The 24301-nt window shown below is 53.7% G+C and overlaps 1 protein-coding gene across 4 annotated transcripts in view; it reads left to right on the top strand.

Moving 5' to 3' along the window:
- The first annotated feature begins 5791 nt into the window (after positions 1–5791).
- Positions 5792–24301, top strand: part of NHSL3 (NHS like 3) — a 28661-nt gene continuing 10151 nt past the window's right edge. For 2 of the 4 annotated variants that reach the window (XM_019938192.3, XM_019938191.3), the window contains exon 1: positions 15428–15845. In XM_019938192.3, coding sequence (XP_019793751.1) covers positions 15755–15845 — 91 coding nt within the window. In that variant the 5' untranslated portion in view covers positions 15428–15754. Of the gene's footprint in view, positions 6156–15427; positions 15846–24301 lie in introns of those variants that run through there. The other 2 variants (XM_019938190.3, XM_019938189.3) reach the window with 2 other exon arrangements.

The raw sequence follows: 24301 nt of genomic DNA, 5'->3' as shown, positions 1-24301 counted from the left end.
TCAGACTTGTAATATTTTTAAATGCTTGTATGTAAACGCGTAGAAAAAATATATGCATACTGCCCACTACCACTAACAGTGGTGAGGTGGAGGTGGGGAACATGCGTAAAGAGGCACTTTCACATTTTACCCTGTTTATTGCTGCATCGTTTGGGCATTTTATAGATACATATATTCTACGTTATCGCATTTGTAAAAGGAGGGGATAACGATGCCAACTTCACAGATTGTTGGAAGGATTTCAAGAAGATCCTACAGATATAATCCCTTTCACACTGCCTGTGCAGAATTGACCCTCACCAAGTATTAGTTCCCTTCGCTTCCTCTTGCCTGAATGTGTGTTGGGTTTTGTGCATCGGTGCTGCCATCTGTAACTGTTTGTTTATATTTATGTGACTAGGCCTTCTGTATATCTCTCTATGATTTATGGGCCAGTGGGTATCTGTGTGTGTTGTCTTTGTATCAGTGGATGACAGTATGAGTGTCTGTGCATCTGGGAATGTGAGCATTTGTGTATATATGTGTGTGTGTCAGCATGTCTGTGTATAATTGGGTATGTTTCTGTACCTGTGTGTGTTTACATGTGTTTAGATATCAGGCTGTCTCAGTGTACCTGGGCGTTTATGGGTACTCAGAGGTATCAGTGTGTATCTGGGTTTGTGTCTTGGTGTGTGTCCATGTATCTGAGTATGCCAGGGTAAACTGGTGTGCATGTGGGTCTGTCAAGCTGTGTTTGTGTCTCGGCGTGTTTGTGTAGGCCCCATGTGCGATCATGGGCCCCATACATCTTGACCCCTCTCCCAGCTTCCAGAAGGCCCTGAGTGTGGGCACTTCCCTCCTAGCCCTGCCCTTGGGCACAGGGCCAGCCTTGCTGCCCAGGACTGGTGGAGTGGGTGTCTGCAAACACCTGGAGGCCCCACCCAGCAGCTCCCTACAGGAAGCCTTATCAACTGGCAGACCAGGCTGGTCATGCCCCTGTTTCGGGGGTGAGAACTGAGAACTGACCGCCCTCCTTGGACAGCAGTGAGCCCTGTGGATCTGGGGGTCAGGAAATCCTGGCTCTCTCAGCCTAGGTCAGTGTCCATCTGGCCAGCTTTTGTGCTTGTCAGATGCAGCCAGACAGTTGGGAAACAAAGCACGTCTCCATGGCAACTCGCCTCTGCCTTTGAACTTGGGCAGTTCAGTGGTTTTGTGGCTCCTTCTTCAGGTCTGGCACTGGGATGGGGGTGGGCGGTGAGGATGAGTAATGAAGTTTCCATATATGCTCAATGCATCACCCCACACACCCCAACCCACTCCAGTACCTCCACTCACACTCTCCTTTTCTAGGTGAAATCAGATATTCAGATGGGGTAACTGGTGCCCAGAGAGGGCAAGTGTCTTACCCAAGGACACCAAGTTAGTGGCAGGACCGAGATGAGAAACTTGTTAGGCTAACTTTTAACAAGCCATTAGGCTGGGCTGGCTGGATAACTCATTTCTGTGCAGACCTCAGATAAAGCTTCTCCTGACATTTCTACCAAGATGCTAAAACTCTTACCATTTGCCCTTGCTTGTCTATGAAGTGTAGTATTTTCTAATAACTGCCTAAGAGAAACTGTTGCAGAAATAAACTGAACGCTGGCTCTCTGTTAAAACAGTAACCACACCTGTAACTCAGGATTTCAAATTTTTAGTCCATCAAAATGTTGGCATTGTTCCTGCTGATTTATTTTGTGTTAAGTAAAGGTTATACCTTTTGATTTATAAAAATAAATTCATATGTATAAAGCATTGCTTTTATCTGTTTTATCTGTCAGATAAAATTCAGGGGGCTTTTGTTTGCAGGGAAAAATAAAAGTTCCACTGCTAAAAGAAAAAGGTTGAAACCCACATTTTTACACTGTGTACAGCTCAGAGAGTGACAGTCTGATCACAGAATAGCTGGTCAGTCTGGAAGCCTGGAGCACAGAGCTGGTGCTCAGGAGATAGTGGCTGAAAGAATGCAAGGAATCAGAATTCATTCCACAATGGAGACTGGGCAGTGGCAACAGCAACCTTTCCTTTCTCTCTGTCTCCCCCTCCTCTCTCTCTTTCCTTCCCTCCCTCAGCCTCCTAGGAGCTGGCAGCAACTCAGAGCTGAGAACCCACAAGACTCCATCTCCATTCCACACACATCACCAACACCTTGGGCATTATTTCACCTCTCAACCCAGCAGGGAAAATGGATGGAATTAGGCTTGGGGCCTGATTCTAAGAGATGCTGGGAGGATCAAAGAAGACCTCAGCAGGGAGGTTGTTTGAAACGTTGATACGCTGCCACAGATGCCAGGAGCCACAGAGTAGGGGCCACAGGAGTGTCCATTGTGGGGATGAGACCTGCAGGGTCTCCCCGCGCCCCCAGGTTAGGGAGGAAAGAGGTAGAGGGCATCAGATACAAGGAGCCCGTTTCTATCTTCTCCCACTGAAAAGGATCAAAGTGTAGATTCTTAGTTCATTCTGAAACAGGAACCCCTTTGAGAATCTGTTAAAGTTGTGGACCCTTTCCCCAGAAAAAATGCATACAGGTGCATTTGAAGTTAAGCAGAACATTTCTGGAGGTTCCTGGAGGGCCAGCTGCGGCCCCAGGATAAATACTTTGCTTTTCCAGGGTCTTAACTGCCCACCCTTGAAAGCAGCAGGGGTGGGGCAGGGGCACAAAGCAAGTGATCAATTAGAACCCCCCCCACCTCCCCCCCCACGAACACAAATCAGTTTTAAATTCCATCTCTGCCCAGAGGTAGCTGTGTGCCTGTTGGCAAGTCACTCCTCCTCTATTTACACTTTCTTATCTATGGAATACGAGGACTATTAATCTCTCAACATCCTCGACTTTGCAGAACTGCTCTGCCCTCCAGCTGGTCTAAGAACTGAGGGAAGCCAAAGTGCTCCCACCCACAGCTGCATGATTTACAGACTCTGTCCCTTCCTGGTGTTCCCGGTAAAACGAGGGAGGCTCAGCCATACCTTGGCGTGGCTGCTTAGTCTGGAGTCTGTAGGTGGAGGCCAGGCCTAGCAGGGGACAAAGCTGGAGCCTATGGGAGGCAGGTCTCCCAAGGGTGGGGGGTCAGGAAGTGTAGGATGGGTGTGAGGGCAACATGGGGTGGTCCTGGGTTTTCCAAAAACAGAGGGAGCAGGGAAGTCCCTGGCGTTCCAGTGGTTAGGACTCTGTACTTCTAAGATCCTGAAAGCCATGTGGCACAGCCAGAAAAAGGAAAAAAAGAAAAACAAAAACAGAGGGAGCAAAGCTAGATGGCCTCAGGGGCTGTAGCCCCAAGCTTGGTTATTGCTGGTTCCTCCCTGGGGACAGGCTGGCAGCTTCCTTCCTGGTCAGGTGACAGCCTGGCTCCAGGATGGACTTTGGGCCCTGCCGACAGCGGCTGCTGGGAAGTCAGTTTCCTTAGCTGCCCAGAGGGCCAGCAAAGAAATGTAGCTGAGCTGAGCAATCATGAATCCAGAGAGCAGTGTTGCAGGCTAGCCCTTCCCAGCTAGCCCTGAGGGTCGCAGAAGCAGGCCAGTCCATTAGGCCAGGGGACAAGCAGGAAAGCTGGGCTGCTGGTCTGAGGGGTGGCTGGAGATGGGAGGTGAGAATGTCTGGGTGTTAGAGTTAGGAGCAGTGAGGGGAACACAGACCTGAGCTCTCCCCACTCCCCTTTCCTCTCCTCTTCTCCTAATCAGGGGACCCAATCTGTGAGTTGACTCCTCGGGGTTGTGTTTCTAGGGGAGCTTTCGCTGAGAAATTATATGAGCCACTGGCAGGGCCAACTTCGTGGGCGTAGTCCACACGGCCCTGCTCTTAGAAAGGCCCCATGTTTGGTTGAATGCTCTGCCGTTGCCTTCTTGAAATTTTTAATAAATTTTGAATAAAGGCCCTGCATTTTCATTTTGCACTGGGCTCTGCAAACTGTGTAACCAGTCTGGCCACCAGGAAGAAAGGAGGTGCTGAAAGGGTTGGTGGGGGGCAAGATTGCCCAACGTTCCTCTCCTGATCGCCACTTCCAAAAGCCAGAGCATGTTTGCTTTCCTCTTTCCTCCCTACCAATGCATCCAGACTCTCCAACAGGCCAAGGCCCTGTGCATCGCTCGCTCTCGAAGTCTCAGCCCTGCCTATAACAATTTTCCTCTGATACTCACCAATGGAAGGAGAGGTAGGGTCCTTAGGGATAGTGCTAGGCTGGGCAGAAACCAAATGAATGGTGGTTAGATGGGAAACTGAGGCCCAGCAAGGACAGTAATCTGCCCCAGGTCCCCCAGGTGGTAGGGGGGAGGTGTCAGTGATGGCCCAAGTTTGCCACAGCTGAGCCGCTGGGGGCACTCGGGGGCTAAGGCAGGTTAGAGAGGTCACAATGCACACTCTAATCCTTCTATAATATAGTGAGTGTTGTCTATACTACAGCAGGGCTGACTGGGCTGGGTGGGGAGCAGGAGAAAGCTATTTGACCAGGGTCAGGTTGGGCGATGAAGACAAATTCTAACCGGTGGGGTAATCATGATGCCCTTCTGGGGACCCAGTGAGGGAGTCTAAGAGCCCTGAACCCACAGCTGGACCCTAGGGCAATTTCTAGCTCCTGGGGACCAGGCAGAGACAAGACCTAGGTTGTCGATCTTAGCTCCTCTGCTGCTGACCACCTCTGTGCTCTTGGGCAATCACTGTCCTCTTCTGGCCTCAGTTTCCCTTCTGTACTATGGGGGTATCACTCCCTGCCCTGCTTCCCTCAGAGCTTGTTGTGGGATCAGATGATATGAAAGTGCTTGATCAGCTATAATAAAGAGCCAGAGGTCTGGAGGAAACAAGCACAGCATTTTCATGATTCTTAAAGGCTTCCTTTCCCTACCAGCTTCCTCAGTCACACTTGTCACCTGCAGAGGATCTCAAAGCACCTTATAAAGTTGTGAGTTTAATCCAAGATCAGCTCTAATCAGTGTTGAGCATCTCAGTGGAAAATTCAGACCCAGGCAGGAGTGCTCTGGGGACTCCCTGCCTGGCCCAAGGGTAAACTGAGGCACGGCTCTCCTCATCCCAGTCACCCAAGGATGAAGCAGGAACCCAGGAGGCATGGGTCCCAGCTCCACATCGAGGACAGATGGAGGCTGGGGGAAGATGGGGTGAGGAAAGGTGAAGGTGGGGTGAGGAAGGGGAAAGGAGCGAAGGGACGACTCCCAGTCGCCAGATGGGAGAGGAAGACCCACTGTCGGTCACAGGTCTCAGGTGGGTCTGACGTCTGTCTCTAGAGCAAAACCTCCAGTACTGCCCGGGTCCTGGAAAACATTCTCAGAATTCCCTTATTGCAGAAGAATTCCAGAATCCCCCATCTCGTCCCGGACCAAACTCAGGGCACCAGGTTCTCTTGGGGTCCAACCCCAACACCTCTCTCCCCCCTTTCCCTGCGCATCCCCATCATCGCCCCGTACTTCTCTGTTCGAACCCAGCTCTCCTCAGTGCCCCCGCAGAAACGGAACCTCGGTACCGCCCCCTCCCGGACCCGCCCCGCCCCGCGACCCCGCCCTCTCGGCCCCAGCCCGCAGGCGCGGCTTGGGGGCGCGGGACCACCCTGCCTCTGCACCGGACCTCGCCCTCCCCGAGTCCCCGACCTCCCGGACCCGGGCCGGAGGGCCGGAGGAGGCGGGGAGGGGCCAAAGGCAGCACCGCCCCCGCCCCGCGGCCTCTCCCTCCCGGCTCTGTCCCTCCCGGCCGGCCTCCGCGCCCCGCCCGCCGCCCCGCGGCCCCTCCCGCGCCGCTCCCGCCGCCCGCCCCGCTCCTCGCCCTCTCTGCCTCCGCCGCCCAAACTTTTCTGCGGGCGCGTCTCCGCGCGGCGGCCGCCTGCCCGCCCGCCCACCCGCCCCCGGCCCATGGGCGCCCCGCCGCAGGGGGCCTGACCCTCGCGCCGGGTCCCCCGGCCGAGCCATGGCGGCCCGCGCGCCCCCCGCCGCACCTGCGGCCGAAGAGCCGGGGGGCCCGGGCGGCCCCCCGCGCAGGAAGAAGTCTCGCTCCGGCGTGTCCGGCCTCCGCCGTGCCTTCAGCTGGCTGCGGGGCAAGCGGCGCAAGAAGGCGGCAGGGACAGAGGGCGCCGAACCGGCCGCCCCCCGGGCCAAGAAGGCGGACGACAAGGCCAGGAGGGCCAAGGGTAAAGGCCGAGGTAAGGCGACCGGGCACCTGGGCAGGCGCCGGGCGGCGCCGAGGGTGCGGCCTGGGTGGCTCCTCTGGGGGTCCGCGGCGTGTCGGAGGTGGTGACTCCCTAGGCGCCGTTGCTTGGGGAGCGAAGAGCCCAGGGCTCAGCCCCGCTCGAGATGGAGAGGACCCCCCGAAGGGGGCAGGAATCCCCTGGCTTAAGCAGGAAGTGCTGGCCGCCCGGCTCTTGGGACGGTGAAGCGGTGCCCCCTTCCCCCAGTCTCACTCACGTTCTGCCCTCTGCTGCTGAGTCAGGGGGTCAGAGTCTTGGCTCTGGCCTGGGGCCAATGGGAGAGGCACGTGACCTTACATCTCTGGTGGGGGGGTCCCTCTGGGTCTGGAAAGCCAACTGCACTCAAAAGGTGTTTCAGTCGTCGAGGTGGATCCGGGTTTCCAGCCCCACAGAGGACCCAGCACGGAGCATAACATGCTTTAGGTTCTTAGCAGTGTTAGCTTTTCCTACCTGGTCCCCCTCACCACTCACCTGGGCCAAACCGCAAACATCCACCTCCTGGGGTGGTGAGCTCAGGATCTGAGCCAACTGCCCCACCCACCACTCCTTCCCCCCGCCTTGGTAGAAACGGTCTTGTGTTGGAAGTGTGCTTGCAGATGGGGGAAACAGGCCCAAGTTAATGGAGAGGCTGTACCTGGGGCAGCGGTGGTTACCAGAAGTACTACAGCTAATTCCTTGCCTCTAGGCTCCCTCTGGCCTGATGGATGGGCAGCCTGACGGGAGGGGTGGCTGATCTGGCCCATCCCTACTGGAATCACTTTTCTTTTGGCCGCTTGCTTTGTTCTTCCCTCATCTTCCTCTCTGTTTCTGTCTCCTGATTGAGGTGGAGGGCATGAGTCTCTGCAAGAGGGTGGGGCTCCCTTGGGGCCAGCCGTCCTAGGAAGTCTACCTTTCCTGTGCTCCTGCTTCAGTGCTAGAGGTGAGGAAATGGCGGTGTGTGCAGGCCCATCCCATTCTGCCTGTGTTTACCCGCCCAGTGTCCTTTAACCACCTCCTCTGGAGGATAATTAGATGGAACACTTTAGGGGTCAGGAAGAGGGTGAAAGGCCTCTTGTGTGATTGCTTCCGGCCTGATCTTCCTTTTGGATATGGGCCCTGCTCCCCTGCAGCCCAGCCACAAACAGAAGTTGGGTGCTGGGGCTGAGATGACTGGGCCAGGCCCCATGGGAAGGTTTGCATGAGGGGTGTTTCCAAGGGCTCTGCAGTCCCCACAATATATGAAGTCTGTCCCAGGGCTGTCCCACTGGGATTCAATCTGAAGTCATCCCTATCACACTCGAGGGGGCATGGGTCAGAATTGCAGCAGGATGGTTTGTGGTCAGACTGTCAGGATTAGAGATAGAAGGCTAGTGGCATACCCCAGGGCAGTGGACACTTTTCCCCTGGGAGATCAGCCTGGGTGCAGGGGCTGGAAAAGCTGACTCTGTAGGTCCTTGCTCCGACAGTCTGGGTTAAGGGTCATTGGGTCAGTGGCAGGCCTCCCCCTGCCTTGTGTTTGGTATTGGGTAGCACTGGGCTTTCTGGGCAGCAGGTCGACCTGATTTGGGACCACGTGCATGGGCAACACCTCCCTGCCCCTGGCTGTTGTTTCCCCAGGTCTGAGGGTGGCCGTAGGTATGTCTGGAGGAAGTCCTGCTTCCTTTTGCTCCAACCTCCTATTATTCCAATTGTTTCCTTGTCACCTGCCTGGCCAAACTTCTTTTCTGTTTATTAAGAGAAATAAATCCAATCTCTCTAATCTCCACTGGCACTGCTGGTCAGGAAGGGGAAGCCCAAAGAAGGCTTAACTCTTTCTGGGGAAAATGTTTAGAATGAAGATTGGGGGAGATGGGGAGGAGGCACACACAGAAAATTCCTGGGAGGTCAGGGGCCTTTGCTAGGGAGGTCATTATCTCCCTGCTCCCAGTTGCTGAACCAAAGACCCATAGATGCAGGTCTTGGCTTCTTTAATCTGAGTCCCCTACTATAAAAGGGAAAACTGAGCTTGGGATAGATTTTGAGCCTCTGTTTTCCAGAACCCCCGTGCTCCCCGCACTGCCCTGCACAGACTTAGAAAGGAAAGAGAGGAAGTCTGACATTTATTTATTATTCTGAATGTGCCAGAACGCCCCCCCCCCCACCTCCCCGCCCCACATCCATTACCTCCATTATCATTTACGACCATTTGAAGATGGAAAAACTGAGGCTCAGGGACAGTTTTGAGCGATTGATTTGGCCACCTGGGATTTGAACTCAAATCATCTGACTTCCAAAACTGGTCCTGCTTTCATGATTCTCCCAAGGACATAGACCAGGGGGTAAGGCTTAAAGATCTTCTCATCCAACCCATTGTACAGATGGGAAGAGGCCCAGAGAAAAGTGAGGGAACTTGATAAAGTAGGAGGAGTATCAGAGTCAGGCAAGTTAATGAGAGTTCACATCCTGGCCCAGCGGTTAGCAAGCCCTGGGCAAGCAACTTCTCTGTGGCCTCACTGTTTCCATTACTGTCTCTTGAAGAGAGGGGACCTTCTCACTGGGCTAACCTTCCGGCTAGACATATCCTTGATGGGTCTGTGAGCTTTCCAAGATTCTTACAAAAGAGGATGTGAAAATTATTTGAAAGTGAAGTCACCATAGAAATGTAAGGGGTCGCTGTTATTGTGTTTGTGAGTTTATTCACCTGAGTTGTGAGGACCCAGTCTGGAAGGAATGGGCTTTGAAGCCGACAGGACAATTCTGTCCTGGGCCCTGGTCTGCCCCTCTTGGGCCATGTGACCCCGGCAGGTTATTAACCCCTCCAAGCCTCAGTTCTGCTACCTGTAAAATAGAGATAACAAATCCTGGCTTTACAGGGGTGTTTCAAGGATCAAATTAGAAAACAGACATGCAAGTGCATTGTGAATTGTGGAGCATGGTCCAGATGTCAGCGGGTTGCTGCTGCTGTGATGCTGAGGACTTGAGCATTAGCTAAGTTTATCCTGATTCATGTTTGGAAAACAACTCATTGGTTACACCTCAGATACCCGTGATGATGATGATTATTGAGGGGGGATCCACGGAAGGTGGAGTCTTACCTTTGTCCAGCGGAGGATTCAGGCACAGAAAAAGTAACAGACAAACAAACAAGCAGACATCCATATATTTCAGAAATATCATGTGGACTCTAGACAAGTGTGTGGGGAGGAAGTGTTTCTGGGATGGATGCCAGGACTGGAGGCTGGCAGATAATCGGGGGAGGCTTCCTGGAGGAGGTGAGCAGAGTGTGGAAGGAGGGCAGGGTGCTGACTAATTTGAAGGGGAACATGAAGGCTGCTATGTGCCAGACCCTGGCCAGGCATTTTCATGAATGTTTTCCCTTGTCCTCAACAACCTGGGAGGTGGTCAGTTACAACCATTTATAGGTGAGAAAATAGGCCCAGAGGGTGAAAGTAAGTTGGTCAAGGTCATTCAGCTTCATTCATTTGAAAAAGACATATTCCTTACTAGATAGTGTCATGTACTGGTCAGGGTAATGCAAATATTTGGGACAAGACGGGCAAGGTTCTTACTTGCATGGACATGATGAACATAGCGTAGCACTGACAGAGCCACTCAATCTGTCTCCAGAGGCCATACTCCAAACAAGATAGTATGAGGTTGGATGTGTTTCTGACTCGAGGGGAGTAACTGCTGTAGAGCTTAGGATCAACTTCGGGGAAAGGAGTATACAGCCCTCCCGAAGGTTTCTCTCAGGCAGTGGGCAGTGGCTGGGGGGGTGGGTGCTGGGGATGGCTCCGATACTGATAGTGAGAATTTAGGAGCTACCCTGCCAGGCTCAGCAGATTTAACCCCATGAACGTTGGCCACTCACTCAGGGAGAGCTGTGCTGGGCATGGGGTTATGGAGAGAATCCTGCGTTTGAGTTCTGCTTTGCCAAGTCCTGCCCCATTCTTGGCAAGACACTGTCTGTCTTAATAAAGATGGGGTTTAATGACCTCTGACCATTAGTGGCCCTTTCTCATTCTAGAATTCTATGAGTTTGAGAATGGTCTGGAGGAGCAAGCTGGAAGGGGGAACTGGGGGTGGGAGCTATGTTCAGGGAAGGAGAGCCTACCTTTGGCCAGTCAGATGGACACGACATCGGGACCCAGTGGTCTGGATGTCATAGGAAGGTGGGTGAGGATGCAGGGTGAATAATGCCAACTCTTCCTGCTGAGGAAGGGGCCTGTGTAGCTCTAAAGCAAAGTGAGGACCCAAAGGCACTTTGGTTAGTGGTCACTTTGCCTCTCTGAGGTCCGGGTGGTATCTGTTTGCCTTTCAATAAACACTCCATGTATTTCCACATTCTGTGCCATTGCATGTGCTGTTCCCCACCTAGTATGTGTTTCCCTTCCCTTTTCTATCCAGTACTTCTATTCATCCTCAAGGCCTGGTCCAGTGTCATCATCTCTGTGATACTCCTGGGGAAATTATTGCCCCCAGACTCTGGAGCAGGGTGCTCAAGAGATTTGGAGTTGAACAGCATATGCTTTTCTTTCTTTTTTTAATATTTTATTTATTCGTTTATTTATTTGGCTGTGTCGGGTCTTAGCTGCGGCATGCGGGATCTTTTGTTGCAGTGCGCGGGCTTCTCTAGTTGGCGCACGGGCTCTAGAGCACACAGGCTCAGTAGTTGCGGTGCGTGGGCTTAGTTGCCCTGCAGCCTGTGGGATTTTAGTTCCATGACCAGGGATTGAACCCTTGTCCCTTGCATCGGAAGGGGGATTCTTTTTTATTTTTTTGGCTGCAATGGGTCTTTGTTGCTGTGCTCAGGCTTTCTCTAGTTGCGGCGAGCAGGGGCTACTCTTTGTTGTGGCGTGTGGGCTTCTCACTGCAGTGGCTTATCTTGTCGCAGAGCACAGTCTCTAGGCGTGCGGGCTTCAGTAGTTGTGGCTTGTGGGCTCTAGAGCGCAGGCTCAGTAGTTGTGGCGCACAGGCTTAGTTGCTCCGCGGCATGTGGGATCTTCCCGGACCAGGGCTCGAACCCGTGTCTCCTGCATTGGCAGGCAGATTCTTAACCACTGCACCACCAGGGAAGCCCAGAAGGTGGATTCTTAACCACTGGACCACCAGGGAAGTCCCAGGATATGCTTTTCTGGTCACCTTCTTCTTGGGGAGGGGCATCTCAGTGTCCTTAGCCTGGGGCCTTGGCTGATGTGATATGGGCAGGGCTCCCTCTGCTGTGGGATACATCAGTGGGGGAGTGGTTTCCATAAAGGAGTCTGGGTCCACCTTCTCCAAGCCCCTCTGAAGTGATGAGCATTGTCTGCCTTGGGTCCAGATGGGAGAGGGGGTCTCACTAATTTATTTCACAAATACTTATTAAGTATTTAATATTAGGTAATAAGTACCTACTATGTGCCAGACTCTGTCCTGAGGATGAATGAAAGACAAGGTCCCAGTCCTCGTGAACCTCACAGTTTGAGGGGGGTAGTAGACATTGAACAAGTAATTAAGGGTCAAGAAGTGTGACTAAGGAGGGAACAGAGTGATCTTCCCCGAGAGGTGATGCGAGCTAAAATGGAAGAATGAGGGGAAGCTGGGGTTGAGGGATTTGCAGAGCTGGAACCAGGCAAGGCTTCTGTTGGGGGTTGGGACCAGCTGGCTGTCGCATTCCGTGGGCACAGGCATCACCATACCTTACTGTTCTGAACATCCTGAGGGCAGGCCCTGGGCTGACTGTCTTTTCCCTCTGCCCTGCCCAGCACAGGGCCTGGCATTAAGTGGCTTTGGGTGATAGGTGGGTAATCTGATATGGGCCCCCAGAGCACGGGTATCTCCAGATCCTGGGCGCTCAGAGCTGATAGCCTGAGATGTCACAGGGAGCCCTCACGGCACATACAGATGGGCAACTGAGGCCCAGAGGAGGAAGTGACTTGCTCAAGGTCATACAGCCAACCAGTGTTGGAGGCAGAACAGGAGCCCACACCTGCCAGGCTGACCTCAGCTTCCCCACTCCTTTGTTCTGACTTCAAATGGAAAATCCCATCCCAGAAAGGGCCCTCGAGCAGGGGTGGGATGAAAGGAGCAGGAAGCCGAGGAGGCCGAGAAGGCCTCATCCATCCCCTCCCTTACCTCTGACACCTTCAGAAGGGGCCGGGTCCAGCTGCCTCTCCCCCTCCCTCCTCAACGGAGGCCCTGGATCCGCACCGGTGGCACAGGGCCCAGGTTCTCCTGGAAATCCCCTTCAGGCTGGGGGGCCCTCCCCCCACCACTCTCCCTTTCCCTGTGGCCAGAAAAATCTCTAATCTGTTGTCGGCAGAGGGCAGTGGGAGCGCCTCCCCTCCCCCACCCGCCCCTCGGAAATTCCCCTCTCCCCGAACCCTCAAAGCTGTCTCAGCTGCTCCTGGCCTGTCACATGCTGAAGAAAACTAATGAGAGGTGGCATTGTATATTGTTTAGGCCGCAGTGAATGTGGCGGGGTGGGGAGAGCAGGTATACACACCTCTGCCTCCCATCTGGAGAACCCATGGACGGCCACCTCCAGTCCTGTGGCTGACTTGGGGGAGGAAGTGGGTGGAAGCAGCTTCCTTGGGCAGCAGGGATGAACTCGTTGTCCACCTCCCCCATGACTATACTCCCCAGGACTCTGTGCTCTAGTGTTCCGCTGTCCTGGGGGCCGGTTCACCAAAGGCTGTCAGCTGCACTCCCAGGGTGCTCTGTGCTGGCATGGAGGGGAGATGGAGACAGCTCAGCCTGCCAAGGGTTTAAACCCTGAATCTTCTGGCAAAGTGCATGCTTCCCAGGAGGCTGCTGATGGGGTCTGTTCCGAGTAGGACCTCCTGCCTGCTTTAAGATACCCTCTCCTCTAAGCCCCTAGCCAGCCGAGGCCTTTAATACTATCCTCCAGGAGGGTCACGAGACACTCAAGCCCTGCCTTGTGGTTCCAGGAGTTCTGGTCCATATGCCTACCATATCACCTACTTCTTCCCACCAGTCCTACCCCAGGCTCTCCCAGGCTCTCCCATGCACTTGACTCGTTGGTAGTACTCTTCCTCCTGGATCCGGGAGCAAGCACAGCCTTTGTAGTGAAAGAAGGTAAGACTGGGAGAGTGCCTTGGACTCTCTTGCCTGTGCCTCTTCACCTCCATTAGTGCTCAAGGTGCCATCATCACCACCTTTGCCAGTTTCTGTTCAACACGTAGGGATACCTACTGTGTGCCAGACACTGTGCTGAGCCTGGGGCTACTAGGAGGAGTGAGAGGATCAGTGTCCTTGAGGAACTTGTTTTCTGGTTGGAAAGGGACATACCAAAGCAAACTGTTGCCTTGAGACAAGTGCTGGGTTGGTGTTACACAGGGTGCTGGGGAGCCCTGAGGTGTGATCAGTTCTGTATCAGCGGACAGCATTAATGCCTGTGGGAGCCCCAAGAACTGGGCTGGGGGAGGGGGGGGTCAAGGAAGACATGGAGGAGGACACTGTCTAGCAGGGCCTTGAGGACAGGCAAAGGTGGAAGAGGAAGGAGCTCTGAGAATGAGAGGGGTGTGGTCAGAGATGAGGCTGAACTGGTGAGCGGGGGCAGCTCCTGCAAGGTCTCCTGTGAAGGCCAAGTTACCTGCTACACTCCAGACATCCTTCTAAGCTCTTTGCATGCCTGTCCTCACTGAATGTATGCCAAGGGATTTGGACTTTACCCTTGAGTGTTCTCTCTGCCCCCCCATACCACCTTTCCCCTTTATGGGCCTCAGGTTCCCCACCTGTAAATTTAAGGGAATTGGGCCAGCAAATCTCTGAGGTCTCATCGAGCTCTGCCACTAGGACCCTCTTCTCTGTGCAAGGCAGGGAGCCTGCTGCACACAGCATGGGATACAGTGTATGCTCAACAAGTATTTTCTGCGTGGATATATAAAATACCAGCCCCTCAGGGACTACACTGTTGTCAACCTCAGTCTCTTAACAAGAGATGGGCCTCAGGGAGGGTGTGGTTCAGCTTTAACTCTCCCATTTTGCAGGGAGGGAACAGGGTGTCTTGGAGCCACTGGGCATAAGAGGCAGCGAGGTGTAGTGGAGGGGCTTGCTGCGGTGGCAGAAAGGATGAACCTTAAGGGGATTAGAACTGAGGGCCGTGGGCTTCCAGCCCAGTGCTCTTTCTCTGTCTATACCATGCTGCCCCTGGTTGGCGAGATGGCAGAGTGATCGTAAAGGAGAGTCCTTGCCCAGTATGTGGGCTCCTGGGCAGGTCCCTGGACACAGGGCACTTGTGAGAACATGAAGATGTGGGGGCCTTGGGCAACCTGGAAGGCTTTCAGAAGAGGTGAACCTTGGCCTGGGCTTTGAAAAACAAAGACTTATTTAACGGGAGATGAGAGAGAGTTAGGGTTAGATGCACACAGACATGTGCTTCCATGTATGTTTACCTATATGCTCCATTACTTACACATACCCCGCCCCCCAAAGGTAGATAGATATGGGTATATCAGCAGACAATTGCACAGTCATATTGATACAGAAAAGCACATGCAATTACAGTCTTATAGACAAACGTTTTTACTTACATGCACTCAAGCAGACTATTACACACTCAAATACACAAAAAGCAGGGATATTCAGCCAGCTTGAGGGAGTCACAATTATATAGGCAAATACACAAAAGCACACATCCAGACCTATGTAAACAGACTCAATTATATGGATACAGGCATGCAGTCACAGAGGATGACACAGAGAGGAACCCACATGTTCAGGGTCACAGATGCACAACTACACAGCCACATTCAAGAACGCAAATACAAATGCCCAATTACATGCCCTCCTTCAAGGTCATGGAGAGGCACAGATAAAGTGGTGGGGTAGGTAGCCTGGAGCAGTGGGTATTGGACTCAGTCTGGGTTTGAGTACTGGCTCTGTAGCTTAATGCTGTTTGACTTTGGGCTAATCATTTGATTTCATGGAACCTCAATTTTCCCATCTGTAAAATGGAGATGATAAAAGTACCTACCTTACGGAATTGTTTTGTGCATGAAATTAAGTAATGCATGAAAGCAGTTATCACAGTGCCTGGCACATAGGAAGCGCTATATAAAAGGGTTCTATTGTTATTTTGAACACCATTACTACAGAAATACAGTCAGATAGATGTATTTGTACAAACAAGCAGAGACAGGAGATACACAGACACGTGACACTCACGGGGTGGTGGTTGGTGGGCCCTAGCAGCAGCAAGGCTCCAGACCCCGCCTGTCTGGAGCCTGGGCCCCTAGTTCTCTTGGTTCAACTGAAGTCCTCAGAGGCAGCCCCTGGCCTGGGAGAGCGAGCGATCCGTCGGCCCCACCTGGACAGGCCCGGCCTTTCCCAGAGCACTGGGCGGGGCGGCTCAGCAGGTCTCCCAGGTCCTCAGAGGGGTGGAGCTTACGGGATGTGCGCCAGGCCCCGCCCCCTGCCGGCCCCTCCCTCACCCCGGCCATTGGCCGCAGAGCCCGGGGGCGTGGCCGAGCTGGGGCTGGGGGCGCCTGCGGTGGCCGCCCGCGCTTCTCTCTGCCTCCCTCCTGTGGCTGCGGGCCCGGCTGCCGGGCTGGTAGGGCTGCGCTAGGGTTCCCGCGCCGGCTCCCGCGCCCACCATGGGCAACTCACACCACAAGAGGAAGGCCCCAAGCGGCCCCCGGGCCCGCAGCTTCTGGCGGTTCGGGCGGTCGGCGAAGCGGCCGGCAGGTAGGGGCTGGGGGTGGGGGCGGGGCAGGCGGGGAGGAGGGTCTTCCTGCCGCAGCCGCCGCCGCCGCTGCTGCCCCCTCCTGGGGCTTGTTGGGTGTGAGTTTGGGGGGCCGGGAATCCCCCGCACAGACCCCACCCCTCACATGCAGACAGAGACACATGTACGCACGAATACCCGCGGGCGGGCACATGTACATGTTCACAATTTACAGTCACATACACAACACCCACTCAGATGTATGGACATGCAGACACAAAATCACATACACATTCACACCCACACGATCGCTGTGGGAGGCACAGATCCTGAGATACAGGTACATATACCTATGTATACGGTTTACCCAGCCACACGAACACCACCACAGTCGCAGATTCAGACACATTCGTGTAGGTACAGTTGCCCAACGTCTTAGGCACACGTATGTACACACAGGTTCAAAACTGCACAACCAGCCAGACCCCAAAGCACTTATACATACACACACACACATACACACGCACGCACGCACATTTGTTCCCCAGGCTTTAGCCCGCACAGGCTGAAAGTTTGCAGGAAGGAGGGGAGACAAAGGTTGAGGGGAGAAGCAGGAAACCAGGGGCTGGAGACTCGAGCCGCCTCCATCTGGCTTGATCGGGAGTCGGACTGGTTCTCTGGGCTCCCTCCCCACCCCCATCCGCACCGCCGCTGCCTCTCTCTGTCCCCTTCCCCCCCCACCCGCGGTCCCCATGGTCGCTGCCGCATCTCCCCCTTTCAGTGCAGCCACCGAGCTGGAACGCAGCCCTTCCCAGCGTGCTGCGGGATCTGTCCGCGGGTCACATTCCATCCTCCAAGTCGGGGGGAGGGGGCAGAATGGGAAGGCCTCCAACCCCAAGGCTGGGAGCCAGGATTCCTGGTTCCCCCCAGTGGGTGTGGCGGTTCAGGGTATCCCCGGGTCCCAAGAGGTGTTGGAGGAGGGGCTGTCTAAAGTGCCTAGTTCCTCCGCCTGGTGAATCCAGACATGGGGTAGGGGCAGGGTGGGGATCCACCCCCCACCCCGCAAGATAAGGGGTCTCCAACAGAGTCGGGTATCTGCTGGTTTTGGGGAATGAAAAAATCCTGGAGAAGGTGGCTTGGGGGGCCTCCCTCCTGTGGTGGGAGAATCCACCCATGACTTCCCAGGATGGCCTACATTCCTAGAGGTTCTGAATTGAGCCTGATGATCTCATCCCTCCATGCAGGGGGCAATAGAAAGGGCCTAGGCTGGGATTTAGGGTGTCTGGGTTCTCAGTGTTCCTCTGGTATGGGCTCTGTGACCTTGAGCAGATTGCTTTCACTTCTCTGGACCTTCCTGGCTCCTAGAGGGAGGTCTGTCTGTGAAATTAGGGCAGCTTAGCTTCGGTGACTTCTTGGGACCCTTACAGTTCTGGCTGGCTATTTCGTCGTGAAAGAGACTGATAGAGAAGGTGGGCTTGTCCAAGGTCATTGCCTGCAGTGGTTTGAAGAATAATCATGATTATTAAGAAAAGAATTAATTAAATTCTGGTACGCTCTCTGAGGTTCCTCAGAAGCTGGGTTGATGAGAGACTCCTGGACCTTCCAGTAGTCTCCCTGTCCCAGTAATCCTGAAATCTAGGTTGTGCCCACCTGTCTCTCCTCTTGGAATCGGCACCAAGGGGCTGGGGCTGGGGCTGGTGAATCTTCATCTGCCCTCGTATGGCCACTCTAATCTGATGGTTTCCTGAGAACCAACTGTGGATCCAGACTTGTGACCATTTGTGGTGGGGGAGAGAGAGATTAAGAGGGCTGTTTACAATCTCCTGCCCGCCAGCCCTTACAGAAGAGGCCTGGGGCTTCTAGCATCTCTTGTGCTCTTCCAGTTCCTGCTGCAACTCAAGGGTCAACCAGGCTTTAAAGGTGTTCCTAAAAGCCCAGAAGGCAATGTCAAGGCAACATAGAAGAAAGCGTGGGGGGCTAGGGAATATTCTAGGCTATATGTTAAAAGGCTTTTGGGTTGCGGTCAGTTTTAGAAAACTGGGGAGCTGGTATTAAAGAAGTAACTGTAGGGTTGGAATTAGTCCTGGATTGTTGATTAGACAAGAGAACCTGCCCAGGGATGCATTTCAGCTCTGGGGTATGGTCGTGAGCAAAGGCATGGGGTTGAGACTGAGTGTGGAGGCTGGAAAGCAAAGTAGTTGAGGTTTCTTCCTTGTGCCTGGGAGGATAAAAAGTGAATGTAAACCTCAATCTCTTTGTTTTTACTTGTGCTGAGGATTCTCAGGCTTCCCTGGCTTCAGCCTCTGCTGACACAGGTCCAGGTATGGGACTGGGGCTTGAGTGCTTACTCCTTTGATTAGTCTGTGAAAGGATGGGGGAAAGAACGCAAGGCAAGCAGAGAGGGCTGGAGTCTATAGGCCAAAGGGAGCCAGTGAAAGTGTTTGAGCAATTGAGGAGCCAATGAAAGTGGTATGTTAGGAAGATGGCAGGTGCAGGCAGGACAGGTTGGGGGGTGGGGTGGTGAGAGTGGAAGCTCATAGAACGGTCTGGAGGCTGTTGCAGTAATCCAGGGGAGAGGCTGATGAAGTGAGGGCTGGGGACATGTTGAGGGCTGTGGGAGTGGAGAGGAGTGGCAGCTGCAGAGACACTGCAGAGGAGGTGGCGGAAGTGATAGGAAGGACCTGGGATTAATCAGATGTTGAGAGTATGGGCCAGAGAGTGCTGTGAAGGCTCTATGCGTGAGGCTGCTTGGCTGGGGGTGGCAGCAGAGCTAAATGCTATGCTAAACCCTTTACTTTGATTAATTCATTTGTCCTCCAACGGTCTTACAAGCTGTAAGCTATTATTCCCATTTTACAGATGAGAAAGCTGGAGCTCAGAGAAGTTAAGTCACTTGTCCAAGGCTACTCAGCAAGGAGGTTGCTGAACAGGGATTCAAACCCAAGCCTGTCAGATTCCAAAGCCTGTGCTCTTAATTATTTTAGGTGTAGATGGATATCCTCTTATGACGGAGGGGCCTGCATGTCCTCCGGGTGAAGAAAGCCTGAGGCCCTGGGGGATTTGGACTCCGTATGGTGCACAGGTGGAGGAAGCACTGTGGAGGAAGGGCAGGGGTTGAGGACTAAGCATTGAAGCCGCCAAGAGCTCAGAGAGGGAGCTGGTTGGCAGTGGGAGGGGAAACTGAGTTTCAAGGAAGGGTTGGTCCCATGTTACAAATGCCCTTGGACCACAGAGAAGGGTGAGGGTGAATAGGGAGAGGCCTCCTCACTGCTGCAAAGACATTGTAACCTGCTGGGATTGTTTGGCCTTGGTTCTCAGGAATCCAACTCAACCCTCCCAGCCCCAGGCCATCTAGGCACTTGGTCCTGGGAGGTACGGAGAATTGGTGAAGGATGTGAATTGGGAGCTCAAGGAGCACCCCCAGCACTCTGTCCTCTTCCTGTTCCCATGCATTATACTGTCAGGCTTACACACATGGCCCTCCTCCTGATAGGGTTTATTGTCCCCACTTTGCAGATGAGATTGAGGGAAGGGACTAAGTCATTGGTGGAGTCAGACTCCGCCCTGCCTCTGGACCTAGAGCACCAGTGGCCGCAGCTGGGAGAAGACCTGCTCCTGTTACCTCCCTTGCCCCCTTTCTTCCTGTTTCCTCTCCCTTACTGGGGTGGGGAGACTTGTGACCAACTGTATGTCTAGACTTGCTTGTGGGAGCCCTGGGCTTCCAGATAAGGGGCTGGCCCAGCCCTCTCTGGTCTGAGGGATCTGAGATAAGCTGAACCCCCTTGCTGCCCCAGGTCCTGACCCAAAGTGAGGGACCACTCCCCTCCTTCTAGCGGCAGAGTCATACATGCCAAGGGCTCCTTAGAGATCATCTCCCCAACCGTCCCACCTCACAGATGAAGAAACTGAGGCCCAGAAGATGGCAGTGCCTGATTCAGGATCATGCTTCAACTGAGGGGCAGTGAGAGCTCAGGCCTAGGACATCTGACTCCCGGGGCAATGGGATATCTGGTGTGGGCTCCGAATTCCCTTTCCTCCCAAACAGGGGGCAGTTAGGGCTGCTAGATAGGGCTAGGTCACTGAGGAGCTGATAGGAAGCTGATGTTAAGTGTCCCTTATCAGACCTTATCTTAATAATGGTTCTCAACTCCACTTGAGATTTGAAGAGAGCTCCAGAAGTGGATGGGAGAGGAGGCCTCTAGAGGCATGGGAAGAACAGCAGCCAGTGTGAGCTGGGCTCACATTCTGATTCTGCCATTATTAGCTGTGTGACCTTGGGCAAGTCACTAACCCTAGGGGAGTGCCTCTGTATGGTGAGGAGGATTTAGTGAGAGACCATGTGTGTCTCAGTCAATTGGCACTCAGTAAATGCTGGCTTATGATTGGCGAAAGTGAAAAGGCCCCCATGCCTGGATAGGCAGAGGCTCCCTCTGATGACAACACTGTGTTTACACTTGGTTGCGTGGCTTTAACTTTCCCAGGCACTCTGTGAGGTGGGTGTTAGTCCCACTTTACAGATGAGACTGCAGCCCTGAGAGGCTGATTCATTTGTCCAAAGCCTGGAATCCAGACCTTCCGACTCCCAGCCTTTTTCTCTCCTGGCTTCATGGTGGCTGCCTCTCTGGCATCTATGAAATGAGGATAATCATGCCTTGAAGGAACAAAGGAAAGGGCTTTGGAAAGTCAGGATCTCACCCTGGCCGAAAGAGATTATTATGTTACTGTCGGCAGCAGATACTGACCCGGAAACTCATTATGACATTTACTAATATTATGGTAGCTAATTCCTCCCTGTGTTACTGCCTGTTCCCCCAGGCGCCTGTAGGACGGGATCCTCCCCTTTCTGTCCCAGGCGCTCCCTACCCACCAATATTTACCGTAGAACCGGCCTGTCAGCTCTGCCCTGGCTAGGCTGGGGCTTTGCACTGAGAAGAGGAAGGAGGCAGATTCCCCTCGTGCAGAAGTGGGGTGCAGAGCTCCCCCACTTTGGGCAGTGACTGAGGCTATGGCCCCCTCCCTCCCACGCCGACCCCTTAACTTCCTGAGACTTAGGGTCACTAAGGCGTTTGCAGTGAGACCCAGGTTCTGGGCTCTGCCACTTCCTGTTTGGGTGACCTTGAGCAAGTCACTGTCCCTCCAGCCTTGTGCTCATTTGTAAGAAGGGAACTCACACCTACCTTTCATGTTTCTCATTCGCTTTCTTCGAGACAGTAGAAGAGGAAAGTGTTTTGAGAGAACCGTAAAGCGCCTTCACCTGAGAGTTGTGTTCACTTCCTTTTGTCTTGCCTCTAAGAGAATAAAATCTACGCATGCTCTGGATTCTGCTCCTATGGGAAGGCCCGGGTCCCCCTGGGCCTTGGTTTGCCCACCAGTACAAAAGTGAGGGGCTGAGACTTAGGGGCCTCCAAACACCCTGAATCCTGGCTCCAGAGCAAGGCCACCTGGGCAGCTGTGCCCTCCCACTTCATTCCTCTCCCCTGAGTCAGGCCAGCCTGGCTGCGGGGCATGCCGCAGCCCCCGCCCCTTGCTCTGGAATGGGGCAGGTTGAGGCCTCACCCCGTGGAGGATGTTGCCAAGACAGTACATACGCATGCGCACAGGTGCACGTGGCCTTGGGGGGCGGGGGCAGGGGCTCCCTTTCCTATTCCTCTCTGTTTCCAGGCTCAGGGGGGCCCCAGAGCAGCGGGTACATGCATCTGCCCTCGTGTACACGCAGCCACCCAGCAAGACCCTGCATGAATCTGCGCAGTGGCGCTCGGGTGTGGGGAGGGCGTGGACTAGGGAGGCGTGGGTGTGCTTTGTGGACGTGGTGGTGAGAGCACCCACCTGTGAGGGATGGCCCCAGTGAGGCTTTTTGGAGGTGCGGTCTGCACACTTCTGCTGGTGGTCTGTATCTCAGCTCCTTCCGGAACTTGCAGGTGTGCTTCCTGGTGTGCGTGGCCTGGAGCAAGGTGTCTTCTCAGATCCAGGAAGCCTCCTCCCCTGGGCAGGTAGGGGAGGCAGAGGCTGCGTGGTGAGCCTCAGTCCCAGGCTGCACCTCTGGACTGTGCTGAGGCTGAAGGTCCTGGAACACGGACTCCAAGTGTGGCCTTAGGCAAGGTCCTTCTGCTCTCTGGGCCTTAGTTTCCTTGCGAGGTGCATGCTCTCCATCCGAGGCTCGGGTTGCTGAGCCTCTCCCCAAACAAGCTACAGGTGTGTAGACCTGCGCCTGGGGTGGCTCAGAGGGACCTCAGGCTCTGGCCAAGGCGTGGGTGGGGGTCGGGGGGATGGGTGTTGCTGGGGGAACCAGATGTTATCAAGTGTGAGAGCCTTGGATCCTGCTGGGGAATTTGCAGCTGTGACCCTGACTGCAAGCTATGGGCCTGGGACCTTGATGAGCTGATGTTTCCCCACCCCTGACTTAGCAGAGCTCAGCCCTTAGTTTCCCTGGTTGGGAGAAGCTGAGCATGCCTTTGTCCTGCATGGTTGAAGCCTCCAGTTTTGGAACCAGCCAGAGCTTGGGAAGTCACCTGGCTCTGTGAGCCTCACAGGTCAGTTACCAGGAGAGTATCTTTGAGTACCTGCTTCGAAGGACTGTTGTCAGATCTGTGAGGGTAGAGACTGCCTTCCACCAGCACCTGGCATGGTGCCTGGCACGAATTAATCACCCTACAAGTGTCGGTCTACTGCTCTTTTCTGTTTGAGTGGGACTAATAAGAGGGATGGATGGGTCTGGCCTAAGAGAGAGGGAAGAGGGGAGGATGTGGTCAAGAAACCTCAAATTTTGGGGGATGGTAGGGTCATCCAAACCTTCTTCAGAGGGAGATCAGGTTTGTAGCTGGCACAGTGGGCAGAACGTGGCTTTTGGATTCAAGTGGTCTTGAGTGTGAATGCTGTCCCGCCACTTACCAGCTTTATAATGCTTGCCCTCTCTGGTGTCCATTTCCTCATCTGTAAAACGGAGATAAAAGTGCTTACTGGGCTTCCCTGGTGGCGCAATGGTTGAGAGTCCGCCTGCCAATGCAGGGGACACGGGTTCGTGCCCCGGTCTGGGAAGATCCCACATGCCGCGGAGCGGCTGAGCCCTCGAGCCATGGCCGCTGAGCCTGCGCGTCCGGAGCCTGTGCTCCGCAACGGGAGAGGCCACAACAGTGAGAGGCCCGTGTACCACAAAAAAAAAAAAAAAAAAAAGAAAAAAAAAGTGCTTACTTCTTGGGAATTCCCAGGCGGTCCAGTGGTTAGGACTCGGTACTGTCGCTGCGGGGGCCTGGGTTCAACCCCTGGTTGGGGAAATAAGATTCTGCAAGCCGCACAGCACAGCCAAGAAAAAAAACGTGCCTACTTCTTAAGGGTGTTGTTTAGATTTCAGTGATCTGAGGATATATACTATCTAGCCCCACAGAATTTTGTTCTCTAGAGAGCAAAGGCTCAGGTATCTGCATGAGTGGTCCCTGAGAAGTGGCACAGCAAATGGGGAAGGACCAGTAGGAGGATCTTGCAGCATGGGAGCCATTGTGAATTCTTAGATCCCTAGAGACTCAGAGAGAGAGAGGTGCTGTGAGAGAGGGGTGTCCTCAGAGTCTGGGGGACAGCACTTTATAGTTCACAGACCTTCTCTTCCACAGTCTCAGCTACTCTTTGTTTTTTTTTTTTTTCTGGCTGCAGCGTGAGGCATGGCATGCAGGCTCTTAGTTCCCTGACAAGGGATGGAACCCATGCCCCCCTGCAGTGGAAGCACGGAGTCTTAACCATGGGACCACCAGGGAAGTCCCTCAACTACTCTTTTTGGAGTTGCCAGGGGGAATCGCTTTTAACACCGTCAATACTCAGCTGAACCTTTAGTACTGACCTCTTGGGGTTCTTTGAATAAAATCCTGACTCTGCCAAGGCCTCTGGGGCCCAACCTGACCTGGCTCCTGCCTCTTCTCACCTGCCATTCTCTCCCTTGCTCATCATATTCCAGCCACACTGGCCTCCTCTCTGTTCTGGGAAAACCACCCCACCACACCTGCCTCAAGACACCTTTATGCTTGCTGTTGCCTCTTTCTTTTCTTTCTTTTTTTTTTTTTTAATATTTATTTACTTATTTGACTGCGCCAGGTCTTAGTTGCAGCACACAGGATCTTCGTTGCTGCGTACGGGGTCTTCATCGCGGCATGCAGAATCTTTAGTTGTGGCATGCAGACTCTTAGTTGCAGCATGTGAGATCTAGTTCCATTACCAGGGATCAAACCCGGGCCCCCTGCATTGGGAGCATGGAGTCTTAGCCACTGGACCACCAGGGAAGTCCCTGCTGTTGCCTTTTTCTAGAAGGTTCTATGCCCAGCACTTGCCCTGGTTGGCTTCTTCTTTAGGTCTCAGTTCCAATAGCCTTTCCTTGATGCCCCCTAAAGTCACCCACTTCCTGTCACATCTCCTCAGCCCTCACTATCTAAAATTATTTTGCTAGTTTACCTCATTCGTGTATTCATCAAATATTTATTTATAAAAATTTATTTAT

This window comes from Tursiops truncatus, chromosome 1, assembly GCF_011762595.2.
Source record: "Tursiops truncatus isolate mTurTru1 chromosome 1, mTurTru1.mat.Y, whole genome shotgun sequence".
Lineage (NCBI taxonomy): Eukaryota > Metazoa > Chordata > Mammalia > Artiodactyla > Delphinidae > Tursiops > Tursiops truncatus.
Note: the sequence above shows the minus strand (reverse complement) of the source record. Positions and strands in the feature narration are given on the sequence as shown.